This window comes from Ammodytes marinus, assembly GCF_949987685.1.
Source record: "Ammodytes marinus genome assembly, chromosome: 19".
Classification (NCBI taxonomy): Eukaryota; Metazoa; Chordata; class Actinopteri; order Uranoscopiformes; family Ammodytidae; genus Ammodytes; species Ammodytes marinus.
The window spans coordinates 20,586,757-20,600,288 of NC_137223.1; the positions used below are offsets into that span (position 1 = coordinate 20,586,757).

The 13,532-nt window shown below is 41.3% G+C and overlaps 2 protein-coding genes across 2 annotated transcripts; both read left to right on the plus strand.

Annotated features, from left to right (window-relative positions):
- Positions 1-100: 100 nt before the first annotated feature.
- Positions 101-3,085, plus strand: paqr8 (progestin and adipoQ receptor family member VIII). The gene is made up of 2 exons (XM_080048329.1): positions 101-157; positions 1,565-3,085. Exon 2 carries the CDS (start codon positions 1,601-1,603, stop codon positions 2,678-2,680), a length of 1,080 nt encoding a protein of 359 aa, XP_079904455.1. The 5' UTR covers positions 101-157; positions 1,565-1,600; the 3' UTR covers positions 2,681-3,085.
- Positions 3,086-6,411: 3,326 nt separating this feature from the next.
- On the plus strand, positions 6,412-13,331 carry LOC307265930 (uncharacterized protein). The gene is made up of 5 exons (XM_080047778.1): positions 6,412-6,726; positions 6,957-7,093; positions 9,988-10,021; positions 10,667-10,733; positions 10,809-13,331. Exons 2-5 carry the CDS (start codon positions 6,969-6,971, stop codon positions 10,892-10,894), a joined length of 312 nt encoding a protein of 103 aa, XP_079903904.1. The 5' UTR covers positions 6,412-6,726; positions 6,957-6,968; the 3' UTR covers positions 10,895-13,331.
- The last annotated feature ends 201 nt before the right edge of the window (positions 13,332-13,532 follow it).

Genomic DNA, 13,532 nt, shown 5'->3' on the forward strand with positions numbered 1-13,532 from the left:
CCGGAGGAAAGCCTGTATTTTAGTTAGTTTGCCTTTTCTTTTTGCCTGTTCTCTTTTGTTTGCAGAGAGTCGCTACTCCTGATGCGCAGGTTTTATAAAGTCTTCAGTCTATGGGCGCAACAGGTGTGTGCTGTGCTGTCCGTCACGACATAAGCATGTGAGATGATTTTTATTCTTTCTTTTTTAGGCTAAGTTTGTTTACATTTGGAAATGCATAATTTTGAGGATGTTATTTATTTTATATTACGACTATTAAAAATCAAAAGGTTTATTGTAGCCGGTTGCTCTCTGGATGACATGTATAGGATAGAGGTGATGTGAAAGGTGTGTTCCTCGGCATATGGGACTGTTTCGGTCTGTGTCAAGCACATTTTTTTCTATCCAAGTATTTGTTGTTGGTCAACTGGAGACATGGTACAGACATTTTGGGGACCAGGGGCTTAAATAAGGGCACTAACCCCGGCAGAAGGTATTTATCCCACCAGGATGTTGTCACACCGCTGCCATCCATTATCACACACTTTGTTACATTTAATATAGCCTATTTACGTGTGTGTATGTGTGTGTGTGTGTGTGTGTGTGTGTGTGTGTGTGTGTGTGTGTGTGTGTGTGTGTGTGTGTGTGTGTGTGTGTGTGTGTGTCATTGAAACTCGGATGAGTTAAGTTTCAGGTATTCAGGCTAAACATTGTGTTTTTGTGTGACACCAGAGGAGGGCTTACAGCAGCTACTATGCCCTCCTACCTACTGATTATGTTTGTCTTGTTGCATCCATAGATACATCTACACAATAGTGGAGACAGCAGTCTTTAACATTCCTTGCGTGCGGGTGTCAGAACAGTATAGGGAGATGGTTGCAGGTCTGACCACAAACCTGCTTTTCCGGTGTCACCTACATGACCGATATAGAGAGGAATGTCTTCATAAGGCATTCTCTCATGTTGTGTGTTTTTGTTCTGTGACCACATTGATCGCATGGTTTTGAATTGTAAAGTGTCAAGAGAGACAGGCAGCTGAAGATGAGCTTAAAAAGTTCCATCTGGGCCGATATGTGTGTAGGTGAAAGCGTTAGCAAGTGATGCTATACATGGTCCCATTCATCCTCTGATTCACCGGGCAGATAGATGCGTTCAAACCGTGGTGCTTGTTGGCATCACATCACAGCATCTTTTGGGTTCCCGATTAGGTTATGAGCCGTTATAAATCCGTTTTGAATTCTTTCTTGAGGATTAACCTTGCAGCTATCAGATATTCACTGAAATCCAAATGACAAAATCTCCTGTGAAGTCTGCTCCTGCAATTATTGTAAGATTCAGGTAATGTGTTTCACGCTTGCTGCTTCAGTGTGGTATCAACTATACCTCCATTGTACTGACACATGTGAACATGCATGGACGGCAGGACTTGCATAGGCCGGCACAGGCCTTGTTTTGGAGTATGAATGCAACTGTGTTATGGGGCAAGTAGGGCCCTTAACAGCAAGGAGCCTACGTGAGCCTCTTAGCAGCCCTTTTTTTTTTTTTTTTTTAAAGAAGTCTCTACAATAATCAACCCCTTTTTTTCCAGTTTTGTCTCTCACAGGCTGTACAGTCGTTGTGGTTCATGCTCATCCATCACCCGGCTATGTCTCGCAGCACCTTGACCTTGGGCATGGAGCATCTCGTCCGCCTGCCACCCTTCTCCAACCTCCTCCCTCCCTGCCTCCCCTCACCCAGCCCCACCGTCCCAGCCTCCCAGGTGCCCCGGCTGTTCCGTGAGCCCTACATCCTGTCGGGCTACCGTCCCGCGCGGCAGGACTGGAGCTGCTACTTCCTCAGCATCTTCCAGAGACACAACGAGTCCCTCAACGTGTGGACTCACTTGCTGGCCGGCCCCATGCTGCTGCTCTGCTGGTGGGCCAACGTGCAGACCCTGGGCTTCACCTTGGACTTAGCCTCTCTGCCCCTGTGCGTCTTCCTGGCCTCTTCACTCACCTATCTGTTCTTCAGCGTGGTGGCTCACCTGCTGCAGTCTCACTCCGAGCGCGCACACTACTTCTTCTTCTTCATGGACTACGCGGGCGTGGCGGCGTATCAGTACGGCAGCTCGCTAGCACATTATTTCTACACGTCGGAGCCGGCGTTCAGACAGAGCGTAGCCGGGCTGCTGTTTCTGCCCAGGGCTGCCTTGCTGGGGTGGCTCTCCTGCGCGGGATGCTGTTTAGCCAAGTCCAGGTACCAACGGCCATATCCGTTGAGACGTAAAATCTGCCAGCTGGTGCCGACCACACTGGCCTACGTGCTGGATGTGGCCCCCGTGGCCCATCGCCTGGTAACTGTCTCCTGGACACAGGAGCCTTCGCTGGCCTTCCACGCGCTACACATTGCCGCTTTCCTATTGGCCGCGCTCTTCTTCTCCTGTCCAATCCCAGAGCGCTTCTTCCCGGGCCGCTGTGACTTCTTGGGTCAGGGTCACCAGCTGTTCCACCTGTTTGTGTCCCTATGTACTGTGTTCCAGCTGCAGGCGCTGTACCACGACTACGCCCGGCAGAGGGACTCGGTGGTGGAGGTGTTTGGAGAGAGACAGCTGTGGTGGGCCTGTGTGACCTTCCCAGCTCTGTTCATGTGTTGCATACTGACAGCACTCCTCACAATGAGGCACGTGAACAAGCAACTACTGGGTAAACAAAAGAAAGATAGCTGACACGTTTTTATAGGAGAGAGAGAGAGAGAGACAGATTATTATTAAATATACTAAATTATATTAAAGGCATACTCAGCCATCTTGATGATATTTAAACTGACTACCATAACAAGTACACCCTTCCATTCCTGCTCCTTCAGAGGCTCTGCCCCGAGCGTGCCTTGCCTTGGCAACAGGGGTCTACTCTAACCTGTCCAATAGCATTGTTGTTACTAACGTCACCAACGCTGCCTGTAGCTGATTGGTTGAAGAAGTGTTGACGGGCTCGTTCTGACTTCCTTACTTCCATTTTCGGAGCCAAGGCTGTGTATAAATACTGGAAATTTTTTCAGCACACACTCATTAAGGACAGGTAGCGGATGGTAAGTAGATATTCGCGGATTTAGACAAAAAGTGTTTTGCATTACAATGACTGAGTATTCCTTGAAGAAGAAGAAAATGAAGAAAATAAAGCACTCTATATATGTTTTTATTTAACAATCAGTTTGTCGATGAAGAATGTGGATACTTGAAGTATTTGAAACAATAAAATAATGTTGTGTCCATTGTTGAGTCCAATTAGCAGTTCATCTGACATTTTTGAAGGTTTTTACTGCTGAATCTGATCCAGTGAAAAACAGCTGCTCACTAAAGTTCCCCACAATTAATCTTAGTCTTCCATTTTACCGCTGTCCTGGGGAGAATGCTGACAAATTGATCACAAACATAGCAAGAGTAGACTTAATAGTGTCTAAATGTGTTTTTGTTCCGAACTTCAGGAAATATGTTAGCATAATAAACAAACATATCGGATATGTCTGTAGAGAACATGCTATTCAAGGTCTTTTATAATCTTCTCGGATACAGAAAACCAACAACTGAATGAGCCTATACTGTGTGGCTCATACCTGCTTCTCAATCCTTTCTGTTGGCCACAAAAGCTTGCTGCTCTCTGAAGCGAGGAGCAGTGAAAGACGAAGTGAAAGAACAAGTCTGGATAATGGTGTTCACACTGCAGTGGACTAGCCAGATAGATGGATCTGGGAGAACAAAGAGACCAGTTTAATACTGGAGCAGGGGGATACGCTGCATGGAGACAATTTGGCAAAACTATCTTCCAAATGGACAAAATCCCTCAGCAGATCCTGTTAGAGAGAGAGAGAGAGTGTGTGTGTGTGTGTGCGTGTCCACAAAATAATATTTAGTAGATTTACACTAGACAGATACCCGGCAAGACCAAGTACTATGGAACGCTATGTATCAAATCAACATGGAAAAGCATGAAATAACACAAACCCTTTTTAGAGGAAGATGCAAAAAGTTGCCAATCCTTGAAAAACGGACTAATTGATCAGACTGCGAAATAGTGTTTAGACACAAATGTATCTTGTTGACCCTGTTGGTCCACTTTGAGGAGACCAGGCTAATGTTAGCATGTTGGGCTGTTAATCTGGTAGCCACACCTTTTGTCTATAACTTGTAAAGTTAAATTCCCTCGGGTTAGTTTGAAAAAAAGGCCTAGTATCATTGTGTGAGTCAGATCTTGGGGTTGACTTCAAAGGAAGTTAAACATTTTGGGGTATTTTTTCTTTTTAGTCTTTCAACTTTAAGCTAAATAGCTGCGGGCTGTATAGCTTTCTACGTAGCCTACAAAAACGCTTTGCAAGAAAGCAAATAAGGATGTTTTCCAGAAAATGTCAGAACATATTCTCCAATCCTATTTTCATGTTGGAAGTATGAAATTAAATAAATAAATGTTTTTTTTAAATGTGGTCAGCACAAAAGCTCTAAAATCTGAAAAACATTTGAGAAAGGTGTTGTATTCCTACTATACTCTGCAGGTTTAAAACTTGGCTTGCGTCATGGAGGTTATTATTTTTTCATTTTGAAAATAGAGATAATATGTTAGCTGCATTCTTTCCTTTATGAGCAAATTGTGCTTTCATGATTGTGTCACAAATATTTGAAATTGGCCATGATTCGTGCAAGCTTCCTTTCCTCCTGCTGTGAAAGTGTGGCTATTGATTTGGCTGTGTGCCGCTGAGGAAGTCTCACACAGGTCTGAGAAAGGGAACAAATGAAAATTGCTAAGAGCTATTGATTGTCCGTCCTGCAGGGCTTCAGATGTTTATGACAAAAGGGGCTGTTTAACAGATAATGGGCAAAGATGCTCTAACCAACACAGAGTGTGTGTGTGTGTGTGTGTGTGTGTGTGTGTGTGTGTGTGTGTGTGTGTGTGTGTGTGTGTGTGTGTGTGTGTGTGTGTGTGTGTGTGTGTGTGTGTGTGTGTGTGTGTGTGTGTGTGTGTGTGTGAATAAATCAATTAAATGCATTCCTCTGCCCTACCTCTCAGTATGTCGATCAACAAAACCTTATTTCATATGACATTATGACGGAAAAGTTACATTTTTGGAAAACCTTATTCCCCTTTTAGTGGAGAGAAATGTAAATTATCGTTAAAATATGATCCAGGAGGAGACACTTGGCTTAAAATAAAGAAACAGTGAAACATGAAGCCTGGCTCCATACAAAGGATACATATTTTTTTTAAATGTACAGATTCAAATAATAAGTCTTAAAATGTCTATTATTAGGCTTGTGAAGCGCTTCTTTTTCATTCTTCTGACAAAGCCATGTTAGCTGTGGCGAAGGTAGTACTTTGTAAAGTCCAAAGAATAAGTAAATATAGTGAATATATATCTCTAAATAAAGTGAACAGAGTGTGTGCTTTAGTTGAAAAACCCAAAATAAATAATTTCAATAAATATTAATGTGATATTACACACTTTTCTAGAAAGTTAAAAATGCTTGTTTCTTGAGGGAACACATCAGCAGTGAAGTGACACATGTATAATTAGCTTGATACTGTGCGTAATGACATTTATTTCTCCCCTCCCTTGGTGCTGAATGGGTCATTCCAATGACGAAGCAGTCAGAAGAAAGATGATGACAGCATCATTGTGCAGGAGTGGCTGTAAAACATGACTGTCACACACTGCCAATTGTACACCTTGCAATGGTATGGCAAATATTTGAAGTTTCCATATGCTACATTCATTCGCTACCTAACCATTCACTCTAGAACTCATTACTACATGGCATGACAATATCATTTATTATCCCCTGGTTTCATGACTCAACTTCCTCACTTAAATGTACAGAACTCAAATAATCCAATTACACTGGGTCTAGTGCATCTTAACTCTACTCTTCAATAGAACAATGGTCCTTTTTTCTGCAGTATACCTCCCTTGTGAGTATGATTTCAGTAGTTTGAGCCAATCAGCTATGGGTACGGAGACCAAGCAGGAGAAACTAAAGTGTATTACAACAGTGGTGTATTTTTAGTTTACAAGTATTTAATTTTATATCCAATTCAAGCCAATGAGCAGTATAAAATATAAAGTAATGAGACCATTTAGCACTGTTATAGCTCCTTAGAAGAAATACTATATAAAAACAGTGTTTGAGATAAGGTGATTAATAGGCTACCATATACTGGGATCTCACTGGTCAGAATAACAACTGAACAAAAATGACTGCATATTCAAAATGGGTTAAGATTATATAAACTTGACCTCAGCCTTCCAGGAGCTGCCTATTTTCTGCAGTCATGTCAGCGGCTGCTAGGGGGAGGTGTTGTTTAACGTCTGTGTGTGTTTATGTGTGTGTGTGCCTCATCAGCTTTTCACTCCCAGGCAGCAGTCACAGTACACACATGAATTAACACTAGTGGTTGGTTCAGCTCTCACAGGCTTTCCCCAAGGGAGGATTTTCATTCTAACTTTTAAAGATTCCTTGTGTTGCGTAGCCTACTTGGGGTTTTCGGTTGATTAAACCTTTCTGTGTCAGGTGTCAAGGTGCGAGTGTATTTTAGTGTAATTTAGTGACAATGGGCTGTTTATGGGCTTGTGCCAGCACCTCCTTCATAGCAGACAGGATACCATTGAACACCCAATTAGTCCCTCCCTAAGTCAGCTGCTGCTGTGAGCCACGGAAAGCAAAGCCACTTGAATGACTGACAGCGGTTGGTGACAGAGCTACAGCAGAGTAAAGCAGCATACAAAGTAAGTTAAGAGTCCTGTGTTTTCTTAAACTTTTTGCTTCATTGTGTTTCATTGTGCTTATTCAAGTGCCCTACTTCAACATGTGAGATGGACACTATCAGGATTGTATCTGATGGAAAGAACATTGATTGTAAAACTTAACTTTGTAGGGCCCACTTTGATAGGCCTTTAGCTAATGATTTTAGCTGTGACAATGCGGGCCTACCTTATTGACATGACTTGTTTCACAGAGCACTAGGAAAATGGCTCCAGTCGGGATGGTCGGTATGTCGGGTTTGTTGGCATCCCCAGAGGTGGGCATCATCTCCCTCACGGTCTTCCTCGTTTGCAGCATAACTCTCCTCGCCCTTTGCGCAAGGTGTCGCAGGTGAGGGGAACTCCCAATGATTAAATGTGACATTATGTTGAGCATATTTGTGTCTAGTCATGACTGTTAACCTCCAGCATGCTAAAAAATACAAGCTGGCAGCCATTGACCATTTGCACTCCCAGAATGCTATCACTCAAAGGGAGTTAAAGTAATTAGGAAGACTAATTACAAGTTAACTGAATACATGAGTAATTGTGACCAGCATTGCCACCCAGCATAGAACAAGTCTGCTCCTGTTTGCAGTGACTGCTCACAATAAGTTGGCCGATTAATTATACTGTCACTTTTGTCATTTTTCAGAGGCACAGAACACTTGAGACTTGTTCGACTCGATATGCGGTTTTTAATGAAGGGTGTTGCCTGTCTGTCCAGTGTCATTTTAAGACTGAGGTGCTCGAGTCAAATGGGTTGGGCTTGGATCATACATTGCTGCTTGAAAGTATGTGAACCCCTTGAGCCTATTGGAATTGTATTTATTTTAACCCTTATTAATTCATTTAATCAATACCAGTATTTTATATGAAATAACAGATGTTTGTTTATCAATTAAACTTTTTTCTTTTCCGGAAATCAATTGTTTAAACAGATAAAACAAATGATTTGCCAATTTCTGTGTGCAAAAGTTTGTGAACCCTGAGCTGCATTGCTTAAATGGAGCAGGTAAATGTGGGCCAATGTAATGAGAGATCTTTAGGTAAGAAATTGGGTGGCACTAGATAAAACAGAGATAAAACCAGGTCAGTTTAGGCTCACCAAAGTGAACCCATACAGGTCAGACATGCTAAAGGGAAAAACATATCAGAGGATCACAGGAATAGAGTTGTAATGTTGAGTATTTGTCTGGGGACAGCTATCAATCAATTTAAAAAAAGTTTGAGCTCCATCCGTCCACCGTGAGGCAAATCATCTACAAATGGAGAGCTTTAAGAATGACTGAACATCTGCCTAGAAGTGGACTTCCTTCAAAAATTTCCACAAGCGCCACAAGAAAAGGGATTTTTCAGTTAAAAGCCAACCAAAACATTACATCTAGTGATTAGCAGACCTCTCTTGCAGCATCTAGGACAGATGTGCATGGTTGCACCATAAGAAGAAAACTCAGTCAACATGCCTTTAATGGGAGGGTTGCTGAAGAAGCCTCTGCTCTCAAAAAAGAACAAAGCTGCTTGTCACAACTTTGCCAGAGAGCACCTGGAGATACCTAAAGTCTTCTGGAAGTCTATTTTGTGGACAGATTAGTCCAAAATTAAACTGTTTGGTCATAACCAAAACGGCCATGTTTGGGCAACTCTGCCTACCACCAAAATAACCTTCTCCCAAGTGAATAATGGTGGTGGTTTATGGTCTACAAATCTCTAGATGTAATGTTTGGGTTGGCTTCTACCTGGAAAAATCACTTTTCTTGTGGCGCTTGAGGATATTTTTGAAGGAAGTCCACTTCTAGGCAGATGTTCAGTCACTCTTAAAGCTCTCCATTTGTAGATCATTTTCCTCACGGTGGACCGGTGGAGCTCAAACTTTTTTTAAATTAATTGATAGCTGTCCCCAGACAAATGTGCAACATCACAACTATGTTCCTGAGATCTTCTGAGATTTTCTTTCCTCTTGGCATGTCTTACCTGTATGGGTTCACATAGGTGAGCCTCAACTGACCTGGTTTGATCTCTGTTTTATCTAGTGCCGCCCAATTTCTTCCCTAAAGATCTCTCATTACATTGGTCCATTTCATCACTAAATGTTGCCCACCTGATTGTGTTTACCTGCTTGATTTTAAGCAATGCAGCTCAGGGTTCACAAACTTTTGCGCATACAAAAATTGGCAAATAATTTTTTTTTAATCTGTTTTAACAATTGATTTCCAGAAAAGAAAAACGTTGAATTGATAAACAAACTGTTATTTCATATAAAAATATTGATATTGATAAAAATGAATTAATAATGGTTAAACTGAATACAATTACAAAATGCACACATACTTTCAAGCAGCACTGTATAGTGTATATTCCATAGTCGTGATGTTCCCCAGTGAGATCTTTTAGTGTGTGTGTGTGTGTGTGTGTGTGTGTTCTCATACACACCTTTGTGTGCACATGTGTTTGCACTGGGGTTGTCACACCAAACATACCAATGATGACAACGACACACAGGTACTGTGGGGTGAGGCAATAGTCTTATCTTATGCGGCCTGTGTAAATTCCTAGGCTTGTTTGTCACTCAGAGGAATGAGGCCGACACGGGACTAGTGACCGCAATAATACAAGGAAGTGTAGTCTTATCAAAGTAGGGCATTGTTAAGGCACAAGTCCTGTTAAAGCAAGAGGAAGTCTAGTCTCAAGCTCTGGTAAATCAAGTCTCAAGTCAAATCTAAAGTCGTACCAAAGTAAGACCCAAATTAAGTCAGTTCTATCAATGCTTGGCATTAATATGAAAGCCCTTCCCAAACTGCATCAGTTGAATTGAAAATCCAGCTTTTCAGTCAGGCAGGTCTGACATCTACAACTAAATCCAAACATGTTTTGATATAAATGGGGATTAACTGCTATACCTCGTTGGATTGTTGAATAATGCATTGAAGCAGGAAAGGAGAAAACTACTTAAGGGCACGACGATGGCTATAGACACAATGCTTCTTTTTTTTTTTTTAACCAGAGGGCATGTTGTATCTGCGTGATCGTTAAACCAAGATGATAAAGACAATGCGGATACTAACTTGGAAAATGGCCAAAGACAAAACAGGTGGCAGGCGGATATAGATTTAATGGGCTTGAGCCATAAATCAAACACTACATATGTAACAAGGATCCTACAAGCACACCAAGTAAACATAGATATGACACACCCTCACAACCCTTGATGACCTCACATTTTCACTGTTTTTTTTTTATCCACAGGAGCAGTGGTAACGCGTATGACGTGAGCACAACGGTACAAACCTCTGCTTTCTATGTTTCCAGTTCTCTCCCTCCCTGTATTAATAATGTGTCAATGAGGACCTCACTCCATTCATGCTAAAGCACCACAAAATACCTAAATGTAGCGTGTTGTATTCATCGCAGTTCATTACCTGCCAATTAGCAGCCATAAGTGGCTGATTATTAGCAATCAGCAGGAGGACGGTAGAGGCTGTGATAATGTAGCCGCTATTGGCCTCATTAGATTTAAACAATGCAAACCCATGGGACGTATGGGAATATATAGGCCATCAATGAAAATGTCAAATTATGTGAAGTTTTGCTTAAAGAGTAACGGAAAACCATTATTCTCTGAATATGATTGATATGAGCTCAAATGACAAAAGCTGAATACAGAATATGTATTCACAACTTCTTATTATATTGGTAATACTTTCTTACGGGATACTGAAGATAAACTTTATTTGATTTAAAACAAATAAATAAACCTTATCCACGCTAATGGCATACATTAGGTTTTCTCTCATAGGTCCTCCAAAAAAATTTATTAAAAAAGGCAGGACCTAGTGGTAGGACCCTGATGGACCTACACTGATTTTGTCACTTTTTAAAAAATCTGCATCGATTTGTCTTTATAAGCCTTTCTTGTCTATGACAGCTTGGAGGAGGAGGAGGAGGAGCCAACGGGGCCGCTGGCACAAAGACAGGTGGAACCGGCGGCGACGGTGAGTTCCCTTTCGATGGAAACACATTTTCAATCAAATGCTTGGGTTTTTTTACTGACATTTTCTCATCTACAGTTACAGACCTTGATACCACAGGCGTCTCAGGTTGGAGGGACCACAAAAACATGCCTGCCAGCACTCTAGACAGAGCCACGCAATAACCAACAGGCCTGAACAATACACCCACAGCTACATAATAAGAAACACAGAAAAAAAACAAAGTTCCCAATTTCCAAGGCGGGATGCAAGAAAAAGGACATATCGCTCTCAACATCCTAGTTTTCCACACTTGACAGTTTTCCAGATGGACAGAAAGGTATGAAGAGTATAGGACGGAAAGTTGGCCCTGTCGTCAGCCAGCTCGAGCCAGCGTCAACACCTTGCCTACATCGCGTCAGTCAGGCTCCTGGATATAAGCTTAAAGGAAGACGTCCCTCACATATGGATTCTGAATTAATCGCTTCATTCACTTTTTTCATCTGAAGACTTTCTGTATTCATTTTTTGAAAGCAACTTACTTGCCATTTTTCCTCCTGTGTTAATTTTACCTCGCTAGATATTTGGAGTCGCAATAGAAAGAGGAGTTGATTCAAGGCTTAATATTTGTCCCGTTTTTGAGCTAATTCAACTCTAGGATGGCTGTTTAAATGGTCATGTGTCAAGGTACCTCTAATTGGCTTACTCATTTTGGTTTTTAACACTGTTGACTCTGTTGTTCCAGCTTGTACGCTAATTGGCCAACCTGCTCTTTCCAGGATAAAGAGAAATTCCGACCCCTTGTGGGAATGACTACTTCAAACTGTTAAGTAAGCCCAGCAATAGGAGTTAAATCAATAATGTAATTGTCATGAAGTTCTTTCCAAAGTACAATGCAGTGGAAGATTATAGTTTAAGGACAGTAAAACATTAAGCTTGTTTACTATTCTTATTTATTAGTTTGACATTTTGGGAGATCATGGATGAAATAACATATGGGTATGCACAGTATGTGTTGATATCGTTTAAATATGATCAGGGGATTTTACTAACTTTTTGTGCACTTTCATTGGCAAGGAAGGGATGGGTCGCTTTGTTTTTATTTGTCCTTTTGCATTTTTCTCTTTTTGTTCCAGTCTTTCTTAGTCGGTTAGTTGAACAACCGGGCACAGATACAGCCTCTGTGTAGTATTGGCTGTATTGCAAACGTGTGTGTGTGACATTCATGATACTTGTGGGGCTCTTTGTCATGGCATCAAGGACAGTTAAAGAGCCATACTTCCATCCCATCCTGGAACAATGTGACGAGCTGGGTGTGGCATCGCGACTCACAGAGAATTCACAGTGAATCCAAAGTCACAAAGCCTCGGGGCAGGGTGGAGCCGTTGTTCTTGTATTACCAGTTGTCACGAACTGAACTAAATAAAACACACCCAAGTGAGACAACACTGACTGATTCAAGTGATACTGCTTCTCTTGCCACTGTCCATTAAAGGCCCCGGAAACAGTTTTTCTCAGTCTCACTGTGAGCAATTTTGTCCTATATGAAGAAAAATGCTTAAGTTTAGATCATATTTTTTCCCATTTGGCCAAATCCACTGGTTCTCACCAATCAGTGATCATCAATCTAAATTAGATTCAAATCTGAGAACAACTGGTGGGTTGATTGGTCACTGTCCATCAATCAAATCAAGCCACAACCACAGCGTTGATAAGAAGATTAGTTTATTTTTAGTGTATTTGAGTAAAAATATGTTTAACCCTTCAAACCCTAACCCTGAATGTAAATTCATTCATATCATTTTTCATTTTTAATAGAAAACTTAAGTTTTTAAATACATTTTTTAAGGGGCTTTAGGTAAATGGAATTTCAAACAATGTATTATGGCCTTAAAGTATTTGGGGTCCAAATTGCAAAATGCAACTGTTGGCTAAAATATGCTTCCTGTTCACCTGGTAACCCAAACCCGAGGTGATAGAACACTTCCTTTTAAAAAAGAGAGAGAAAAAAAAATCTCTAACATTAGTCATCTTTAACAATGTTTAATGTAATACACGTTTACTTGGTAACTCCTGCTTTGTAAATTCATTATCTATGCATTGCATCAGTCTCAGTCTGCCTAACCAGCCCAGGCGGTTACCAGAAGGCCTGTCGAGCTTCCATGGTGTCATTAATGAATGAATTCGGAAGAGTGGAAATTCTGTCTGGTTTAGAAATCATTGGGACTTTAGCACTGAGTGGGTTACTCTCTCTCCCTCTCTCTCCCCCTCTCTCTGGCTGTGTCGGTGCTCAGACCCTAAAATCCCTGCTGACTGGATGTCTGGTGGAGAGGGTGCAGACAGCTGACACTAATCTATCACACACACACACACACACTCACTAACACTAACACTCAGAGGTCCACACAAACGGGCACAGACTCTGCAACACAAACACACAGGAAGCATGCATACATGCAAGTGGTGTTTGGTCTCTATGCAGGCCATTTCTCATGTGATGTTGGGGGTGGATGATGTCGGCCGTTTTATTAGTTTTCGGCGTATGATTAAAAGTGTTAATGGTGCTTGAAGGGGTCAGACCAATGATCTGTGTTTCTTTCAAATAAAATTCATACGACTGTGCAGATTCTCCTGAAGAATAATAGCATCATTAAAATGCATATGGCAATACCCCTCCATAAATATCACTTTATGATATTTTTATTGTATTATCTTAGTGAATATTGACGTCATAAAGAAATATAATATAAATGAGATTTTTCAGCATAAAGTGAGGAGATTTCATTTGTATAAATGTAAAGGCTTAATAAATATAGCCTAATA

Bases quoted from the DNA above. Each gene is read 5' to 3' on its own strand.
- paqr8 (XM_080048329.1), top strand. From the start codon at position 1,601: ATGCTCATCCATCACCCGGCTATGTCTCGCAGCACCTTGACCTTGGGC.
- LOC307265930 (XM_080047778.1), top strand. From the start codon at position 6,969: ATGGCTCCAGTCGGGATGGTCGGTATGTCGGGTTTGTTGGCATCCCCA. The intron at 10,022-10,666 runs GTACAAACCTCT...TGTCTATGACAG, and splicing joins CGTATGACGTGAGCACAACG to CTTGGAGGAGGAGGAGGAGG. The intron at 10,734-10,808 runs GTGAGTTCCCTT...TCTCATCTACAG, and splicing joins AGGTGGAACCGGCGGCGACG to TTACAGACCTTGATACCACA.